The sequence below is a fragment of the Streptopelia decaocto genome, assembly GCF_964273445.1.
Source record: "Streptopelia decaocto genome assembly, chromosome: 2".
NCBI lineage: Eukaryota > Metazoa > Chordata > Aves > Columbiformes > Columbidae > Streptopelia > Streptopelia decaocto.
In genome coordinates this window covers 113,237,832-113,259,409 of record NC_138655.1, presented here as the reverse complement: position 1 = coordinate 113,259,409, position 21,578 = coordinate 113,237,832, and the positions used below count along the sequence as shown (strand labels likewise).

Sequence of the window (21,578 nt, the reverse complement as noted above, 5' to 3'; positions counted from 1 at the left end):
TTTGTGGTTAACGCTGGCAGGAATTGCCATGACAGGTGGTGAAAGAGGTGATGCTTCCAGCAAGGGTGCTCACAGGGCTTGCAGGGAGTACTGGTGCTGCTCCCTCCAGCTTCCCCACCCTTTGCCACTCAGCAGCTTCTTACTCTCTCCCACCCTCTCAAGCTCCCTCCCTGCTCGCTTTCCCCAGGATGGTTGAGGAAGGGTGGATGTATTTCCAGGTAATGCCGCAGAAGGAAAAGAGTCTGAATAACTCCTGAAAATGAAAATGTAGACAAGGCCAGAGCAACATTCAAAATGTAGCCAAGTGGCTCCTGAGACTGGGGATGACAGAGACAGTGATGGAGAACAGCTGACATGTGGGAAACAATCTACAGGGCAAGGAGGAATTTCCAGTTACCATCACCTGCTTGGTCAGAGGCACCACTGGCTTAAAGGAAACCCTGATTTTGCTGACTCTGGATCATGGAGGATAGTTCTGGATTAGGAAACAACCACACGAGAACACAAAGCTGTATTACAGCAGGTCATATAGGGGATGTACCATGGAGAACGGGACAGCGGATGAGGATTGGAGAGCAGAATGTCAGCATGTTTCTGCCACACAGTGGCAAGATAACATAGACTATGTCTCTAGCCTTTGTCTCAAGTTGCTCTCAACCATTAAAGTTGCCAAAAAGTGGCACTCTCACTGATAGGAGAAAACTTGTGTTCTACAACTCTTTGTTTCCCTTCCCACATCGCTCTTTCCATAGGGCTGGGATTCTTCTGCTGAATGGCTTTCAGCTGCATCAGTTCCCACTCTAGCTCATCAGGGAGTCATGGAAAATCAAGTCAATGCAGGGATAAATACAGCAAGACTGCTTTTTCCAGCAATCCTGATTTAGGGCATTTATTAGACTGCAATCCTACTTGTCTAATTTTCCTTAGGATCCAGATCTTTTATTTCCAGGTAGTTTTCTACAGATCCACATCACCTGACATTTCCATTTCCATGTGCTCCCAAGGACCAGGGAGCCTTAGACTAGAGATACTGGTAAGGAAAGACAGGACCTGCACATCTGCAGGCAGGAATCACAGAATCACCACTTGAGGCTCTCTCCAAGGATAAGATGAGGATGGCAGCCTCTGAAGGCAGCAGAAGAAGCGGTCCTGAACAGAAACCTCAATAGAATTGCAGGGATGGACAATTCTGACCCATGAAGTCACCCATTTCTTCTGTTCTCAGAGAAATATGACTTTATGTGCACTTTTCCTGTAAGTAAATCTCATAGCTAGGACTTGACTGGAAACAAGGGCTGGTTTCATAAGTAAAGGGATCGGTAATAAAACACCAGCTTGACCTCATAGCCAGAAGCTTCAGAAAATCAAACTAAACTTTCTGATGAGGTTCTGAGGGACATGGTTTAGAGGTGGAATTGTCAGTGCTAGGTTAACAGTTAGACTCAATGATCTGAAATGTCTTTTCCAACCAAAACGGTTCTATGATTCTATTATATGAATACCAATAAAGATAATATACAGTATCCATTCCCTGAAGTATACCTGCAAGTAATATATAGTCCTCTTTCCTCTCGTGAGGCAGTAGACAGGCCAGCTGGCTGCTTTCAATCTCAACCAGTAACACTTCCCTCTCTCCCAGTAGCGCCTCCAGTTTGGGAGCGCCTGACTGTTTTTTGCTCTTTAGCTCTGGTAGCTGTGCCCTCAATTAATTGTGTACTCAGCTGACTCTGTGGCCTTGCTAATGGAAATAGTGCAAATCTCATATCTGGGAAGGCTAACACACAACCAACTCAGGGTTCGGCAGGGTGGTAGTTAGGAAGAGCTGCATGCCCAGTACCTACAAAAGAGGCAAGACATATTATTACAGAAATGTAATAGCACCTCCAAATGCTTCATGTGAACCTGGAATGCAAGATTCTGACTTGTGCTCAGCAGGGGCTGCACATTAAGGGAAGAAGACTCAAGGAAAATAGCTCACAGCTTCTCATCTGTTTTAGAGGCCTATAGCATAAAGAAACAACCTGCCTATGGCTGAGGGGGAGCATGATCTCTAACAGAGACATATAAGAGTTGCAGATAGGATTTGTCTTCCTAATGCTTTTCCTCAACAGGTGTGAGTCCTCACAGAGACTCCACTAGTCAGGTGCTACAAAAGCACTGAAGAAAATAAGAAAGGGCAGCACAGACTGTATCTGCATTGATGAAAATTCCTGTGGTGGACAACCTTGAATCATACGCTTGGAGAAAAAGAGAGCCTCACTGATCTGGGGGCTTTGAGGCAGAGAAACACCCCCACTTCCCATCTTCTGCTACAGAAAGAGTGGCTGTATCTTCTGCCTAAGACATGAATGTGTCCCTACACTAGAAGTATCATCACAAAGTTTCACGTAATGAAAAGCAGTTTGTAAGTTAAATTCATCTTGCAAAAATAAAATATCTCTACAGTAAACTGACTTTCAGAAGTTTAAACCCAAACAGAAGACAATTTGTAAATATTTATCTGTGAAGGTGACTATTATGAAAAAAAAAAAAAAAAGTGATTTTGCAGTTCTTTCATCACAGAATCACAGAGTGTTAGGGATTGGAAGGGACCTTGAAAGATCATCTAGTCCAATCCCCTCACTGGAGCAGGAACACCTAGATGAGGTTACACAGGAATGTGTCCAGGTGGGTTTTGAATGTCTTCAGAGTAGGAGACCACACCCCGCCCTGGGCAGCCTGTTCCAGTGTTCTGTCACCCTTACTGAGAAGAAGTTTCTTCTCAAATTTAAGTGGAACCTCTTGTGTTCCAGTTTGAACCCATTACCCCTTGTCCTGTCATTGGCTGTCACTGAGAAGAGCCTTTATATATTTATAAACATTAATATGGTCACCCCTCAGTCTCCTCCAAGGTAAAGAGACCCAGCTCCCTCAGCCCTTCCTCATAAGGGAGATGCTCCACTCCCTTAATCATCTTTGTGACTCTGCGCTGGACTCTCTCCAACAGTTCCCTGTCCTTCTGGAACTGAGGGGCCCAGAACTGGACACAATATTCCAGATGCGGTCTCACCAGGGCAGAGTAGAGAGGAAGGAGAACCTCTCTCGACCTACTCACCACCCCCCTTCTAATACGACCCAGGATGCCATTGGCCTTCTTGGCCACAACGGCACAGTGCTGGCTCATGGTCATCCTGCTGTCCACCATTCATGTTTCAGCCACACAAAATGACTGCTTTCAGGCATTTCAGAATATAATGGCTATTTTATTACACCACTGTACTGCATTCTTTACTTGCTCATCACCTGAAATGCCTAATGGTTTCTAGCATTTCACGAAATGGGAACGGTTGTCACTGTTGTTCTGGTGGAAAAGGTCAGGTGTTTCTAATATCAATCCAATGGAACAAAAAATTTAAAAACAGCTATGATTTTTGGTAAGTAAAGTTGACCTCATAAGAGTCTCTATTTTAGAAAATACAATATACATCTTTTTCTGTGATATATTGTGCAGTTTTGAGCAGTTTGGGAATAAAATTAAATAAAACAGCTCTTTCTGTTGTCTTTCAAGTTAATAAGTTCAAAAAGCTAGATATTAGATATTTTGCATATTACCTGCCTACTGTTTTCTGTCATTTTCCAAAATAGCTGGAAGATTTTAGTCATTTTTCAAAATGACTGGTTTCACGATGTGACTGTATCATACGTCAGAAATTTGTGCAAGAGTAGTTGTACATAAAAGGAGGGAGTTGGATCAGATTTCTCTACTTACTCAGTAGTCATTCCTAAAGATGCCTCAGGACTTTGAAGTTACATTTGGAGAAGAACTATTGCTGAAATAAAGAAGACAAAATGGAATCCCAAGTCAAAGTCAAGACATGAATTGTATCTACTTGGAAAATAAGTATGCAAAAGCTATCATTTCTGGAATTTGTTTGGTTTTGTTTGTTTTTAACTCTAAGTGTGTACTTTGCTTCTTTCCCCATTTAAATACACAGCATTATTCCTAGTAAACTGCTTGTTGTTTCCCTCATTTCAGATATGAAGCTCTACAATGTAGAGACACTGAGAAGCTAATTAAGAGGAGGCAGCCACAACAAGGGTCTCCCACATATTATGTGAGCATCGAGGATACATATGATATCATCAAAAAATTTGACCACCACTGGCCATGGTGGTCACAAACATGTCATGAAACACTTGTCATCTAAGAATGTGAGCATCACCAGAAATGCTGTTGAGCTCTTCAAATCCTTCTGTGTAGTGTGTCAAGAAAAAAGAAGGCACCACGTGGAACCATCTGCTGGCCAGTCAGTTCTGAATAAGTGGCACTTAGCACATGGACAAATTGACTTCATCAATATGCAGTGCCTGTGTCTAGGTAGTTTGGAGTGGATAATGGTGTACCAGGACTGCGTCAACAAATGTTGTGTTCTCTGTCTGTTTACATCAAAAAAAAGTAGCTGAGGTGTCTTTTAGAGCTTCTTGACATCTCATTTTTGGAGTCCCTGTTGTATCACAGGGTGATGATGGAGTGGAATTTGTTACTGAAGTAATGAAAGAACTGAAGTATTTATGGCCCCAGCTCAGCTTGATGCATGGAAAATCAGGACATTCTCGAAGCCAAGAAACAGCAGAGCATCTGAACAGCAATATTAAGGAGATGCTCATGGAGTGCATGGCAGACAATAATTCATGAGGCTTGTCTATGGAAATATGCTTTGTGCATTTTGCCAATATTTAGCTCACCACTCGGGAATAAACTGTGCACTGTACTCAGCTCTGTTTGGAACAGATCCCAGGTGTGGGCTCACCTCAACCTCTCTTCAGTCAGATATCATCAGCTTAATGACTGAGGAGGACCTGGTCTCTGTGCTGACAACCCCTGTTGCATCACCTCACCCCACAGCTTGTGCATCTTCAGAGGACCCCCCCAATACTGCCACTAGAGCTGAGATTGTAACAGAGCTTTCCTCTGGGTCTCCATCAAATGAAATTCACCCATGACCTCAGAAACCTCCACTCACACAGTCTGTAGAGACATATAGCTTTTTGCCACCAGAGTTCATGGCCAGTGGACAACCACTAGCTACCCCAAACTCTAAAGCTGACCTCTGTTTGCACTAGCAGGTTGAAGAAGCATGGGCAGACCATGCTGGCTGACAGACAACATGGGCTGGCATCTTGAGTCAAGAAGGTATGGCCAAATCAACACACAACTCACAACAACAGAGATGATGTGACTGTCCCCCAGATGGACCAGGAAGCAAGTTGACTGAAATGTTACAGGGCAAAAATGGAAGCATCAACAACCATTGTCACCATTGTCTCAATTGTGAAAATAATTTTGAGCTCAGTGGGAAAAAATATTGATTTAGGTCTCCTACCCAACTTACGTTTTGAGATTACATTGCTTTTAAGCATTAATGCATCAAGCTATTTTTCCAAAATTAACTTTAAAAGTGGGAGATAATAGCTCACAAGTTTACCAGTCTGTATGTCTGGAGGAGAGGAAGGGGTGAAGGAAGAAAACTATTGTTTTCTGTGATGGAAACTGGAACAACCTCACCCTACCAACACAGAGTCCCCTTTCATCCCTGTCAATGGTTGTTGTTGTATGATAACATAGAATCATGATACTGTTTATGTCACCCTGCTATACTGAAGAAAATAGAAACCAATGTAGTTTGGTTTTGCATTTATTATAAATGTCTTTTAATTTCAGTAGGGAGCAGACTTAATTAGCATAGCTGTTTCTCATTACTAATGTAATCTGTATATATGCAAAGTCTCATTAGCTCTGCTGTATCTCCTCTGTACTCAATCTTGTAATAAATAAAGAGGCAATTTACTGCAGCACTGCTCTGATATTCAAGAATATGCTCCATTCAGTGCTGCTAAGTGGAAATTGCACATTTCCATGCATTTTACCTTATCTCAATAATAGTCTACCTGGAAACTTAGTCACAAACAAAATAAAGAAAAATAATCACTCTTGAAAGTGGAGTTCTCATTCTGTCCACCACTAACAGCAGACTGCAAACCCAAGCTAATATCTCTTTCACTGAGCAGTATTAATGTTCAGTCAATGAAGCAATTGGAAAGGCTGAGCCTTCTCGGATGCTGCAGGAGAGACGGAGCTCTTTGTAATGCAGCAGTGGGGTGTGGATGATATATAAAGCTGGCAAACAACATCAACAAGCTTTTCACTCCTATGTATGTGAAGTGCAGGAAGCAGTAAAATTACAAGAACAGATGAAAAACGTGATGAGTGAAATTAAACAGCAAAGAGTTAGTTCACCAACAAATAAGTAAAGCCAAGCTGTGAGACAAAAATTAATTCACAAGAAAAGTCTCAACTGTGGCTTGGTTAAATACCCCAAACTGGTCACTGGTGGGCATATTTGACTCTACAAGTGACACAAGAAAAAGTGGAATATACAGCATGTGAAATAGATCACCATAACAACACCTTTTACAAATGTGTATAGGAGTGTGAAACCACTGTATTTACTGGTGAAGTGAAAATGGAAAAAAAAAAAAGTTGCACCAAAGTGATTTCACATATTTTAATGTCAAGGGGTATTTTTTATATAAGACAAATCCCTGAGATGATAAACTATTAGCAAGGACAAAATCTTACACTGGAAGTCAGAATGTGTGTTAGAGCAAGAGGTAATTTAGATTTGTGTTACTAGATGTTCTGTTAGAGCAAGAGGTAATTTAGATTTGTGTTACTAGATGTTCCACATTAATAATTGCTGCAAGTTAATTACTGTATTTAGTAATCAGATTTAGATTTGAACCTTCACAAAGCTGCGAACACAAAATAAAGATGTGGAAGGAAGGTTCACCTCTGTGGTATTAAGATGAGTTAAAACCACAGATATCTCTGGAGTTCATCTAGTCCTATCACCTGCTCAAAATACGGCTAAACTCAAAGTTGGAGGAGGTTGCCCTGGACTGTGTCTAGTCATGTTTTGAAAATCTGTGAGGATGGAGAATCCAAACATCATCTCCATGCTCCTGGCCCACAGATGCACCACTCTCAAATCTTTATTAATATCATCGTAAGATTCCTACTGACCCATTTCCCCAGTCTGCTGAGGTTCCTCTAAATGGCAATCCTGCCATCCAGCATGTTATTGCGCCTCTCATTTGGTGATGTCCACAAAGCTCTGCCCTGTTACACAGGTCATGGTGAGGATTTTGAAGGGTATCAGAAACAGCAATGAGGAGCTTCGCTCCTCACTGAGTGCCACTTATTCCTGCCGGCTCATCTTCCGTGATCTTTCAGTGCCCTGTTTGACCCCCACACATGAGGTCTTCACTCACCTGATGTTCCTTATCTTGCAGTGACTGAAGCCTTTAAAACTCACCCCACTCTGCCCCTGCCTTTCTCTACAAACAGGAAGAGAGATTTTTGCTCCTAGAGACAGATGCATGGTCCTGCTTACTTAAGTGTGGTCCATTCAGAAGAAAATTGTATCCTAGAAAGATTTTTTTTTCTGAAGTAATCCATATTCCAGAAAAGCTTTTCTGTACTGGGCCTGTCTGGGATGGAGCTAATTTTGTACATAGCAGCCCGTATGGTGCTGTGTTTTAGATCAGTGACCAGAACAGTGTTGGTAACACACTGGTGTTTCAGGTCTCGCTGAGGAGTGCTTGCATAGTGCCAAGGCCTTCTCTGTTTTTTGCTCTGTCCCACTACCAAGTGGGTTGGTGGTGGGCAAAAGGTGGGGAGGGAATGCAACTGGGATAGCTGACCTGGATCAACCAAAGGGATATTCCATACCATATAGCATAATGCTCAGCAATAACACTGTGGAGGTGGGAACTTTTCCAAAGTAGCTGTTACTCAAAGTCTGGCTGGGCATCAATCTGGTAGTGACTGATGATTGTTTTTGCATAATTTGATTTTTTTTTGTCCTTTCCACACCTCCTCCCCCCTTCACTTATTAAACTGTCTTTACCTTGACCCACAAGTTTTCTTCTCTCATGTGCCCTTCCAATTCTCTCCTCCATCTGTCTGGGGAGACTGAGTGAGCAACTGGGTGGAGGCTTAGCTGCCAGCTTGGATCAACCCGCCACACTTCCAAATTTAAGCCATATTTTTTAAGAAGAAATTAAAAGGCTGTTGGATTTTGATACAAACTTACTTTTATTCAAATCATTAAATTTGAAAAAACAAAGCAAAAAATCCCCAAGGCTCAAACTGGAAAAACCTGTGTTATTTATACATTTTTTAATCAGGATGATTTTCAAGTATCAGGAGAATCTAACAAGCAAATTTTTAATCAATTCATTTTTAGCTTCTCAAAGGTAACCACTGATTGATACTGCCTAACAACAATTTGAAAGTCATGACTAAAACCATGCTTAGTGAAAAAGAAACAAGATAATTAATTGCCTCTTTCACTGTCCTCCTTTGAACTGAGGACATAATCCCTGGATTTATTTTTGAGATTGTACATCTTCTAATGCAAAGGAACTTCAAATTTTTAGATGAAATGAGCCTTCAGCTTTACAGATAAATATAGTGTTTTTAAAGATACTTATTTCTACTAAACTTTTTTTCTGCTATTTTGTATATTGAAAATATACAATGGAAACACATAGATCTATGTACCCTTGAAACATGTAGATAAACTCCCTCCCTGGTTTTTCATTTGCACTTTAGATCAAATTATTAATCATATTTAAGGCAGCTTTTTCACTCTCAGACTTAAATAAAATAAATCTTCAAAGAGGTCAGGATTTGCTTAGAGGAGAAGCATGACCTCTTGAAAAGAAAATCTTGCCCCTGAGCTTATTTCTCATAGTGAGTAAATAGCTGCTGAAGGGTTGATACATGTGGTCAGAGTAGGTAAATGAGTGTGGTACTTGGACCATGGAAAATCTCCTCATGCAAATGAGTGTGACTGTAGTTGTCCTGCAAGTAAAACACTTTGGGAAGCAAATCTGTAGCATGGGTCAGTGATAATCCTGGGGAAAGAGCTGCCTGCCCCATCATCCTTGGAAGACAGCTGTAGGGTGCTAAGGCCAGTACCACCCAGAAGGTTTTTATATGAACAGGGGAAGGACATCCAAGTGAGAAAGAAATAGTAGTGACAAAGCAGTGAAACTCTTGTGCTGTTTTTTTGACTTGTGTTTTTCTCAAAGTTATACAGGAAACATCTAAAAGCACTGTGATTTATAAAACCTGAGTTGGCTTGAGCCAGTCCTATCATCCTCTGTGAAGTGTAATCACTTACTTTCTCACAGGCATTTAAAATGGGAGCTGAGCAAAGACTTCTGGGCCTTTCAATTATTTCACAGTCCAGATGTCTGCTTTTCCCTACAGAAAGGTTTGTACCGACTGAGGTCCTGGAGGTCTGTATGAACAGACATCTGACAATGCTGTCACTCTGCAACAGGAGATTATTTAGTCAGGTTGGCAAGGACATCAGTAGCCCACCAGCTATGGTTAAAGAAACATCACATTCTCCTTCTATTTAGTGCCAAAATGTATATCTACCCCATGGATGACCCTGTATATGACTACTATCACGGGAGCCTTTTCAGACTTGCAGCAGTCCAACATGGGCACTGTGAAATCCTGCCTTCTGCTCTACGAGGGTATGAAAGCGGCAAAGTTCTCATTTCCTTGCTTCACTGAGCAAAACAGCCTCACTTTTCCTTGCCATGCTATTAAACTTTATTTTTGTTTACCTTTTCGTTTTCAAAATCTATGAGTGTTTCAAGGGCAAGTGTAGAGTCTTGCATCTGCGCAGGAACAACCCCACGTTCCAGTATAAGTTGAGGAACGATGTGTTGGAGAGCAGTGTAGGGGAAAGGGACCTGGGGGTCCTGGTGGACAGCAGGATGACCATGAGCCAGCACTGGGCCCTTGTGGCCAAGAAGGCCAATGGCATCCTGGGGTGTATTAGAAGGGCGGTGGTTAGTAGGTGTAGAGAGATTCTCCTTCCCCTCTACTCTGCCCTGGTGAGACCGCATCTGGAGTATTGTGTCCAGTTCTGGGCCCCTCAGTTCAAGAAGGACAGGGAACTGCTGGAGAGAGTCCAGCATAGAGCAACAAAGATGATTAAGGGAGTGGAGCATCTCCCTTATGAGGAAAGGCTGAGGGAGCTGGGTCTCTTTAGCTTGGAGAAGAGCAGACTGAGAGGTGACCTCATTAATGTTTATAAAGGGTGAGTGTCACAAGGATGGAGCCAGGCTCTTCTCAGTGACAACCAATGGTAGGACAAGGGGCAATGGATACAAACTGAAACACAAAAGGTTCCACTTAAATTTGAGAAGAAATTTATTCTCAGTGAGGGTGACAGAATACTGGAACAGGTTGCCTAGGGGGGTTGTGGAGTCTCCTACTCTGGGGACATTCAAGACCCACCTGGACACTTTCCTGTGTAACGTCATCTAGGTGTTCCTGCTCCAGTGGGGGGACTGGACTAGATGATCTTTCAAGGTCCCCTCCAATTCCTAACATTCTGTGATTCTGTGATTCCCTTCCATCTCATTCTCTTGTTCTGCAATCTATTTTTGTTACAATGAAAAGAGAAGACCAATAGGAGTCTGCTGAACGGTTCATTTGGAACCCATCACATATTTCATTTTCACAGAGTGAGCTTGAAGTCTGTTAATTAGCTGCATGGCCCATCTATGCTCTAGGGTAGAAATGTTCTTACAATTACAGTAATTGCTCAAATCCTTGAACTGAGAAAACAAAGAAACAGTGAAAGCTATGGAATGAGTTGATGCAGACAGTTTGATGGTACTTAGGATCAGGATCATTTTGGTATGAGAATATTTTGAGTGGTTGTACATATTCGTTTTGCCACGTGTTGAGAGTATGGGGTATAAACAGACACTCGGCATGGCATTCATTTAATTTCATTCCTGCAAACCGCATGTATAACGGAAGCACAGCGATTTCCCAATTAGCAAAAAGACAACAGATATTACATTGTTATTTCATCTTCCAAATACTGAATTATTTAGTAATATGTCCAATATATATAATTTTTAAGGTATTATCCAATATAGTGAACAACAAGGCTTTCTGAGTTGCTTCAGGACATCCTGTCAAGTAATTGTTTCTCACCTTTCAGCAAATAGCAAACCTGGGTAAGACCTAAATAAGCCCAGAGACTGCTTTATTGATTTAAATGTCTTTCCTCTTAAAGGCCATTTTTTTGTTTCCTGTAAATAAATACCCTTCTGTAAGGAAACTGTGGTGACTTCTAATCATTATCATAGCACTAGAAGGAGCAGAAGTGCTGGTCTGGTTGAAAGTCAGAGCATCTGGGGTAATCACTGCTGTCATTTAGGATGTCTAAAACCTCCTCCTGAAAAGAGAAAGAACTGGGTGCTTTGGACCCAAAAGAAGCCTGAGAGAGACCCCAATAGAGATGCTTTTTTCTTTGGTAGCTTTGACAGTCTTTTTTTAAACCATTGAGTTTCCAGATATGATTATACCAGTGATATTTGTCATTAGAATATGAAATGACAGCTCTGCCCTGAGAATTGTATGGGTCTGTTGGAACTGCCAGTTTTGCCATGGATGATGGACTGGCCAGCACATAGATTCTTTCCTGATTGCTACTGGCATCTCTGAAGAAGTCAACAGAACCTTTTCTAAGGCAGGGCAGAGAGTAGGTGTACTTTAAATACATGATGAGCATATATTTTTTAATTCCTTCAGATTATTACTGTCTGCAGCACGCTTTGCTTCCTAAGACACTTTTATTGTTGTGTGTCGCAGACTGCTTTTCTTCCCTGTGTTATTTTCTTCTGCAAATGGTGGCCATGGTATGGACAAGGCACTCTGAAGGTGAGAGAGTCAGTTTTTGTAAATACAGGACTTAGTCCACTGCACAAATTACCTCAGCTTTGGAGCTTCCTCTGCTTGTGGATTTGCCCCACTGCAGGTTTTCCAAACCTCAGCTCTGCCATTTCTTCCAGGACTTGAAGAAAGCAGCTTCTGTGGTGGCATCCACTAGCCAAAATACTGAAATTTCAAACTCATTCTTGCTTCTCTAGGCATCTTTGGAAATCCTACAGGAAATTAAATCAGAAAAGGCTGGTAGCCTGCAGCATAGGTTTTGTATTCAAATCTCTATTTAGTGATAGGAACTAAAAACTCTTCTAGTTTCAGAACCAGTACAGTTTCCATCACTGAGAAGGGCATGAAATGCTACCACTATATATTGGAGATGCTCTAGGTCTTCTGTTTCATGCTGATATTTAATTTCTTTTGTATTTCAGAATTCTCACTATTGATGATTCCCTCAGCCCAACCCCTCTAGTATGGATAAAAGCCAACCCATTTTTTCTGATTTGCTAATGTCTGATACTTCAAGTTCTCAGTACTTCAAAATCTTCTTCTGTTTTTCTAGTAGATGTGCTTTTTGAGATGTGTAGTTTGACAAAACTGGGTGACAGGCCCCTAGACACCTGCCATCAAATTATAAATTAACTTCCTGACAAATGCAAACATTTTTTACTTTTGGAGTCCTAGTCCCTGTCTTCTAGTTCTCTCTCTGCAACTCCATCCAGAATGTGAGCACTCATCTTTCTTCCAGAAAAATGGGAAGCTTTCTTCAGTAAAGATAAATCTCATTTTTGTGGGAGATGGTCACAACCACAATTGCAAGATATGTGGGATCTAAAGATCAAGGGGAATTTGGAAAAACAACCCAAAACAAATAAAAACCACCCCCAAACCAACCTCTCCACCACACCTTGAAAACACCACCTCTGTGTTTTGGACACCCTCCATGTTTTCTGTATCTTACTGAAAACTGCTATCAGTATAACGAGGACCTCTGCTTTCCTGTATAAGTTAGTTGTTTTATGTGTTTTCTTTCTAATTGCTTTTTAAATTAATAAACATTGAGCCTTGTCCAACTCTGTGTTAAGCAAATATTGATTTCAGGGATCTAACTCCTGCAGGCCCTGTTGATTCTGCATATTAGTATCAGGAAAGAAGAATTTTGGCTCTGAGGCTGTGACTGTATATATCAAGCAGAACATGAGAAACAGGGTTAAGTGGCATTGTGTGGGGCTGTCCCTAGAAACACAGGCTTCTGAGAAAGGCTGTGGGACTGAAAACAAAGGGAATTAAGTTTGACAAGGAGGACGGGTGGCAGTGTGTTCAAGCAGAAAGGAAAGCTTTTGGGACCAGGAAAAGGTTATGCTGTCAGTACCAGAGCCTTGGCTCACATGTGGTTGTCTGCAGCTGTTCCTGAGTATAATGATGCTTTACAGCCAGTATTATCAGTTTTCTGGAATAACCTAAAGCAGAAACAACTTTAATTGCCCCTACAGGTATCGGAGGGTAACTAGACCAAATAGTAGGACAAAACTATTTCAGAAATCTTCTAACTCACTACTAAACTGGCATGGACCAGCACAGGAGAATAATGACAAGTTCCTAAATTGGTAATAATAAATCTCATCTCTTTTCACTAAGAAATAAGTTTTGTTTTGAAAGCCAAGTCATAGCCTGCCTGTGATATGCCAAATTCCTCCACAGAAATCCATGATATATTACTTTCACTTTTGTAAAGCATAATGTCTACTTTTGAGGCATATTAAATACGTATGACTGAAAGAACTATATATTATTATTTCTAATAAACAGAGAAGCCAGATAGCCTCTTCCATCCTGACAAAGGAAGCCTGAGAAACCTCTCAGCAAATCTGCAACCAAATAAGTAGAAGATTAGTCCAAGAATCTCAAATCTCCTGGTAATATTGTTGACCATTTACTGGCTGAAGTTATTAAATTCTTCATGCTGCATGGATGGATGGGATTGGAAAATTAAAGGGATTATCCAAGTTCACTAACCATGGAGTATGATTTGCTCACTTCCCAGTACCTGTGACTCATGTCTAATGGAGTGGGAGTGAGACAGCAAGAACTGTGATGGCATCTGCAATCACAGGAAGAGCAGTATGTTAAAACGTAACTCAGGTATTCCCCATCTTACTGTTGTTTATGGCCTATATGTAGCTTAGTTCCTACAAGTAACTATACATAGAGGGTTTATTATTAATAAATAATTGAAATTATCAGCAATTATGACCCTAGGCTGGAAGTAGCTGAAACTGAAAACGTATGCAGTAACAGAGGCAGCACAGTTTTATGGTTGTTCCTAGACAGTAAGGAGGTCTTGAGTCTGTATGTGAAACTTTGGTTGCTGTTACATTGACCAGTAAACGTAGCGTTTTCTTATGAAGTGACACAGAAAGCAGAGGAAATCACGCAGAAATTAAATGAAACCAAGAACTTGGAGTTCTACTATGGATATACCCCCTGCTTAAAGGAACTTCACTACACCCCTGCATAGGCATAGTTGGTGACACTTCAACAGAGATTAATCCTGTGTCTGAACATCTGACAGGCCTTGTTCCTCTTCTCTCAACTATTGCTGCTTCTTCTGATTCATTTTCTCTTCTTAATAATTTAAAACTCCACCTTTTTTCTTTGTCTTCTGTTACCCCAATGTTGTACCATGTGTCCCCTGTTCTTTCCTTCTTTAAAATCTTTTTTATGCTAATCTTGCCCTGGATCTCTGATGTGTATATGCGTTTTTCTTTCAACCTTATTCTCACCACTGGTCAAGGCAAACTATTTGCTGATGAAGCGAAAGCAATATCTGAAAGTTCATTTGAACAGGCTGATGTGACTCAATTTCCTCTGGTACTCAAATGAGAAACTAACCCAAAATTTAAGACCTAGATTATAGAGTTGAGCTGAGTGATTTTTTTTTATTTTTTTTATTTTTTTTTTTTTTTAATAGAAGAACGCAAAGATAAAAGGTTAACACACTGAAGAGCTTTAAGGAACGTTTCAGGGACAAAGCAACTCAGAGGTATGAAACATCAGTTGACAGGTTTGCTTTCTGACTCCCAGCAGTTTTGGTGTCAGCCAAAGGTGCTCTCTCCAAGGTAACAAGATAATTATCTTTGTAACACCTTTGCAGGGGTTTTGGCATCACTTTAAATCCAAAGATCTCAGCCTGGACTTAACACACTAATAGTGCACACAAAGCTCTTGATGTCATAGCCCGATTCAGCTATATCTGGAGTTCCATCAGTCACATAGCAGCCATTTCAGGAATACAATTTCTTCACGTCTCTTCTGCACTATTCCTTGATAGTTCCAACTTTGTGAATCACTTCAGGTCTTGTGGACAGAACACAGGGCTTCAGGCATTTCCCTGCTTTACCCAGATGCTGTGAATGTAGTTTCACGTTGCTCTAACCGGTGATTCTGTGAAACCATTGGTGTCTGACACCTGGGCTGTTGCCTACCTTCCTGTGCATTTCTGCAGAAACAGCTGATCATTTTCCCATCCAAACGCCACTGCTACCGGGTCTGGCAGCAGCCTGTCCTTATGTGGGATTAAGTGATGCTGGAACCACACCTGGTGAGTACCATTATTCATGTAGCTGTTTTCCTTCAGTGCTCTGTCTGCTGAAGCAATTGAACACTTCTCTCACCTGACACCCATAAGTATGTGCAATCTCCAAAATGGACATCCCTCCTGGTCTAGGTGAGATGGTAACTGCTCCCTCAAAGCTTTCAGAGCTTATCCTGAGAATGCCTCACAGACTGCTGTCTACATATTCTTGCTCACCCTCACGACTCTTTCTGTTTCTCTCCCTCACTTTTAGCACCCTTGGTTTTTCTGAGTCTTTGTATATATTTACTTGTAATAGTTCTTTTTCACAACTTGTTCTTCCTTATGACTATACTTAATAATAGGAGAGAAGCCTCTCAGAGGGAACCATCCTCACATACACAGCAGAGGATGACTACATGATGGCAGGAGTAATGCTAGTTCAGCCCTACTGGAATACTGATTTTATGTTATTGCCCACAAAACCTTGTGTGTTGTCCTTTCATGTTTGAATACTGATGACTCTGGCTGTTTTAACTCTAGTTAAAAATAAACTGGGCTAACATTTTTCTGTTTAATTTCTAGTCAACAAACTGATTTTTAATGTCTCCAGAAGAGCTCTGACTCAACGCTTTCCTCTTCTTTTGTAAGCTACCTTATACTAATGGTATGGTTTGGGGTCAGCATTTATGCCTGCAGTTCAAATATAATCTTCAAGCACCCCTGGCCTCTGCATGTCTTTTTTTAACAGCAGGAAGTCTTAAGTCTCTTTTTGCATATGTCCAAGGCTTATTTTACTTACAGTGTTTAAACAGTGAGTAATCTCCTCTGAGTTCTTGAAGATCTAATCGCATGTTAGAGTGAAATCTTTTGTTAACTCTGCTAAACACTTTGTTATTCTGGCACATTTAGCTTAATTAGGAAACATAAAACAAGTTCAGGGGAAAAGTGCATTTATAATGAAAATTCCTCTGCTCAGCTGCATATTTCTTCACTTGATCAGTGGTGCTTCTTACTTGCATAGTAGCAAAACCCAGTAACTTGTAGTAGTTGTACAGCTCAGGGAATCACTGCACATCTGAGTTTTAAGACTGACCACATTGTGGGCAGAAGTGGTCCTGATGAGTGGGTCTGTCCTACATATCTGAACACAACAATGGCCTCTGACAGCTCAGCAGCTTTTCAGCAGTTCTTACTGCATGAACAAAATAGTGGTACGTGTTCCTATATGTGATTGCTATCGCAGCAAAGCAAGAAAGAAGGCTTGTGACTTCCTGTATGTGGGCTGAGAAAACCCCTCAAATGTTCTCGGTCAAACAGTTAACACCAAAGACTCTTTTTCTTCACATGGGTTATGATATGGATGCGTGAAATGGCAAAGAAGAAAGGGGAAGTCACAAACATAAGAAATGATAAGGTAAAATTCAAGTATTTTATTTCTAGAAATAATTAAAAAATGTAATTTATTTCTGACTAATGCAAAATGTTGTCATCTAGATTGTAATTATGCTGTTTATAACAAGAATATTTCACCTTTTTAAAGCTAGTTTGAAATATTAACAATATACACAGGAAAATGAATTTGTGTCAGGAGAAGAAAGTAATCTTCTTAAAGCTTGTAAAACTTTTCTTCTAGCAAAGTTTCTGGGAGAACAAATTTCTCATGCCTATCTCAGGAATATTAGACTGTTATAAAATTGTAACCATTTAAATGCTTTTAGGATCATGCATTTTAAAAAGTAATTAACATAGAAGTTTATACCAGTTTCGGACACAACACTCCAATGGCTTTCTAAAGATGCTTTATCTGATGCTTCATGAATAAGAAGTTTCTCTGAAAATGTCTTGCAGTTGCAGCGCATCATTTTACAGATGAGTGCAACAGAATTAAGAATTGCTGATTAAAACAAGTTTACTAGTTTCAGACTTCAAAGGAATCAGAGACAGAAGACACTGCTTTTTTAAAACACTGCTTTTCAGCTCTTAACTTTGTTGTACTGAAAACCTTTGTAAGGTAAGAATAGACTTCATTAGCAAGGTATGCATGTACCCCGCATGCTATCCCCATATACTTGTACAGAAATCTGTATGCAAGTCCAAAAAACTGTACAGTCCACATCTTGCCTTAAGTCTAAATAAGAATGCAGCAGTAAGTGGCTATGTTCAACAAGTGCCAATAGGATTAAATCTTTCAGAAGATTGTTCCTAAATTAATTTTTAGCTTTTCTTCACTTTTCATAGTAGGGTAGCGCAGGTGAAATTCTGTAGCAAAAAGACTTGGAGCTGAAGCAAGATGAAATTGAATTTTTAATCTGCTGGTTTTTATTTTCAAGTGCTCTATGCATCTAGAAACCGAAACTGTTGCTGCCTTATGGGTGTCCTGCAGCCATCCAGCAAGATGCTAAAAAAGAAGGCTCAGGTGTCTTCATAAAGTATCCACAAATTATAGATACAAACTCTTCACATTTCAGTATTTTTCTCACCTTCAAATTTAGCTTTATAACATGGATGCAGATTAAATATGTGTAGCATCTTGGCTATTTCAAATGGCTGAACCTAGAGGCAAATAATTTAAAAAAAAAATCTAGAATACAGTTTAGTAAATTAAAAACTCATTCATAATTATATAAAATATAGTTTTAACACTTAGAGGCGTGGGTTGCTTCTGTCATATACAGTATGACAACAGCTATAAGGTTGTGTTCTACATGGGACAACTTCCTTTCAAACACAGTTCAGTAAAATGTCCCTTCATGAATCTGTGACATTCCATAGTTAACAACAAAGGAACCAACAAAGAAAATATGTCTATTTTAAAAATTCTCATTTTTCACTTTCAGTAACCTTTGAAAGAGGAGCTTAGGAAGATGTCTAACAGCAGTATAACCCAGCAGAACCATTCCTCCAATGAGACATTGCCAGACACCTCAGAGAGGCTGCTCACCGTTCTCATGGCCCTGTACATCATCAACCTGGCTGGCGGCACCCTCGGGGTCATCGTAATGTCCCATCAGTTGTTTCAAAGGAGATCGCAATCTGTGATGACTATTATCATAATCAGCCTCCTGGTGCTGCACAGCTTTATGCTTCTCAGCATCCCCTTCCGCCTCAGCTACTACATTTTAGGGGAATGGAAATTCGGGAGGTTTGCCTGCAAACTAGCAAGTGCCATGATCTACCTCCACATGTACATCACCTTCATGTTTTATATGGGTATCATCGTCATACGTCTCTTCCGACTCGAGTCTAGGACGTGCTACACTACAGGCTGGGTGGCTGCTGTCTGGCTGGTGGGAGTGCTGGTGGTCACACCTGTTTTTCTCTCCTACTATGGCACCTTTAAGACATACCACTCCTCCGAATGCTTTCAGTTCCACAAGGAGATACAAGAGGTGCCCATGGTGACCGCAAACTTCTGCTTGGTTGGGGTCTTGGTGGCAGCTTGTGCTGTGCTCACCATAATCCAGTTGTCTGTGCTCTGCAGACTGGCTGTGAAGTACTGGCCTGACATCAACTCCCATGTGGAATTCAGGGCTCAGGCAAAGAGTTTCTTCTTCATCTTGGTAACATTAGTGTGCTTTATGCCTCATCATGTATTCAGAGTATATTACATCCAAAACTACCACCTGGATAAAGACCATAAACTACTCCCATACAATGAAATTTTTTTAGCTTTAACAACAATGTGCTGCTTGGATATGTTGTGCTTCATAGCAGGAATAGCCCACTGAACAGCGAACCACCAGGAAATCCAGCTGCAGTGTGTCAGTACTGGCTTTTGGCAGAAACAAAACTGTGTCAAGATTTTGCTGAGTTAGGGACACTGCTGAGTTTTCAGCGTGGCTGTATAGGTCTGTAGCTTTGTTTGGCTTTTGCAGACCAGTAAAGCACATCTTTCGGAAACTACTGTTTTTTAGCTTCTCTCTTGAAAGCAGATGTGTGTTACTCTAGTCTTTGACCTAAGAGTCATGCCCTGAAGCTTCATTAAGATTTTCCTCAGCCATCTGTCTCTAACAATTACAGCATGAGTATCCATTCTTTTCTTTTTCCTCACAAAGTCTCAGTAATAACAATCCACTGTGGCCAATAAGTTGCCCAGTCTGAAAGTCTAACAACTTCTGGCCATTGCGATATTGAAAGGAAGAGAGGGAAGGAAGTGATTCCTTTATGGGATTTTTGTACTAGTGGTCTTAGATAGCAAGGACATACACTCTATTGAAATAGAAAGTATCCAAGGTATGAAACAGGGCGTGTAGTAGCATATTTCAGCAGAATCCTTATTTTTGTCACTTATACAGAACATGTATTAAATTAAATCATATGAAAACTCTTGTCATTCTCTCAACTTCACTTTTACTTGCTTCATTACAAAACCACAAACAGCTCATTGAATTGCAGTAATTACATGTTTAGAGCAAGTGAGAGCAGAACAGACCACAGATTTCAAAACTTCTGCCTTATGTCACTCTCCTGTCAGGACTGGATCTTGGCTGTCATCCCTTAGGTCAATTGTAGCCAAAAAAATACAAATTAGTGTAGTCCCATAACTGACTGTAGAATTCAAATCAAGGTGTCAGGTCCTTTACTGAAGGATCAGCTGCTCTCTAGGAGAGGGAAATGTTTTAACAGCCTTCCAAAACCCTTTGATGTCACTTTGAGTTGCCTGTTGATTTATTATCAGATGCCATATTTTTTCCATTTGCACATGTAACAATGCAAAACTAGAATAAACTAACAGAACTGTGTTTAATCAGTTCAACATATGCTCACGTATGTGTATACAAACTTATGCTGGAGTATGTATTTTCTCCATTAGATGGATTATATTTTCTGGGAACCACATCCGTTCTGGGCAGCTCTGTTTTATATTAATTATATAAAAGTTTTTTTCATGATTGCATTCTGCCTGTTCTGCTCAGTGCAGAAGGTCTCTAACCCTTCTGCTGAAGGCCCCACTGTCATTTGCTGCATCCCAACAGCTTGAGGCCAGATTTCTCCCAGCCCAGACTCCCAGGAGTCACACAACAGTATGCTTCCTCCTTTGTAGACCCATAAGCTGCCACAATTTTTAGTCTGGAAATCTTTTCTACAGAAGTGCCATGATCCCTGAATTCAAACGGGTCAAAACTTGATTTTGGAGGGTTAAAGAGTTACATCTATAAAGTAATGCTAGTGATGCCTCAGATTGAAAGAAGAACTTACAGCTACTTCGTCCATCCTGAATAAATGTTTTTCCTTTTAAGTTTCCATTTCAAAACCTTTGTTGAAAACTCCTAATGGTTCCAGTATCCCTTCTGTCTCTTTTAAATAGTAGGAGGTGTCCAGGGCACCAGCAGCAAGTCCTGAAGTCTTCAAGAATCGTGCCCTTACAGCTTCCCCTAGTGTTACCAGATTCTATCTTGTTCATATCATAGAGTCTGCTCAGCCTGTGATGTTCAAAGACAGCAGCTAGAGGTACAATACAATACAACACAGATGAAATGCAAAGGGACAGATTCTAAAATGGGTGAATAGCTCCCAGACCAGCAGCAGTTCAAATTCTTCTCCAGGCAGTATGCAGCATATGTAGCTGATAAGAGACAGAGGGCCCCACAAGGTGAAAAAGCTTCAAGCTCTTGTACTTCAGGAGAGTTTTGAGGAAAACAAGGCAGGGCCTGCAGAGAAGCCATTTGCACCTCTGCCACCAGAAAAGTTGGAGTAAGTTGTATCTACCAAAGTCTTCAGCAAAACTGGCAAAGTTGTGGGTGGGGCAATAAGTACATTGTTTTTCCCTTCTGGTTACTGGGCTCCTGTGGCTAAAAAAAAATCCTGTTACTTGAAGAAGTGTCCTGTGACACTGCCTATTCTTACTGACCAGTGTTTCCAAGATGAATTACCTGGTAAAGATCAGAGTCATCTGGTGTTGTTTGTGAGTCTGCTGATAATCTAATGGTGTGCATAATGGTGTGCAAGTTTGGGAGAGGAAAAGGGAATTTCAAGCATGTCCTCAGCTATGGTAACAAATCATGCCTTGGCGGCCTTGCCCTTGGCTTTTGCCTGACAATTTTCACCTGTGCCTGGCTGTGTACCTTGCTGAAATAACCCTGACCCACTGACTTGACTTCTCAGTGTGATGCTGAAGCTGTGTTGCCCTTCAGAGTTGTCTGGCAACCACTGACTGTCACTGGACGTGCTCTGCTTGCCTGGCTTGGGTAC

General features: G+C 40.8%; 1 protein-coding gene across 2 annotated transcripts; it reads left to right on the top strand.

The window, feature by feature from the left end:
* The first annotated feature begins 16,680 nt into the window (after nt 1-16,680).
* On the top strand, nt 16,681-21,173 carry LOC309436208 (putative G-protein coupled receptor 141). Of its 2 annotated transcripts, XM_082045194.1 has the most exons (3): nt 16,681-16,800; nt 17,235-17,397; nt 18,224-21,173. In XM_082045194.1, exon 3 carries the CDS (start codon nt 18,251-18,253, stop codon nt 19,112-19,114), a length of 864 nt encoding a protein of 287 aa, XP_081901320.1. In that variant the 5' UTR covers nt 16,681-16,800; nt 17,235-17,397; nt 18,224-18,250; the 3' UTR covers nt 19,115-21,173. The 2 variants fall into 2 exon arrangements, with proteins under 2 accessions (XP_081901320.1, XP_081901321.1); XM_082045195.1 differs by lacking the exon at nt 17,235-17,397 and having other exon boundaries at nt 16,730-16,800.
* Nucleotides 21,174-21,578: the final 405 nt, after the last annotated feature.

Coding starts and splice junctions, on each gene's coding strand:
- LOC309436208 (XM_082045194.1), top strand. CDS start 18,251: ATGTCTAACAGCAGTATAACCCAGCAGAACCATTCCTCCAATGAGACA.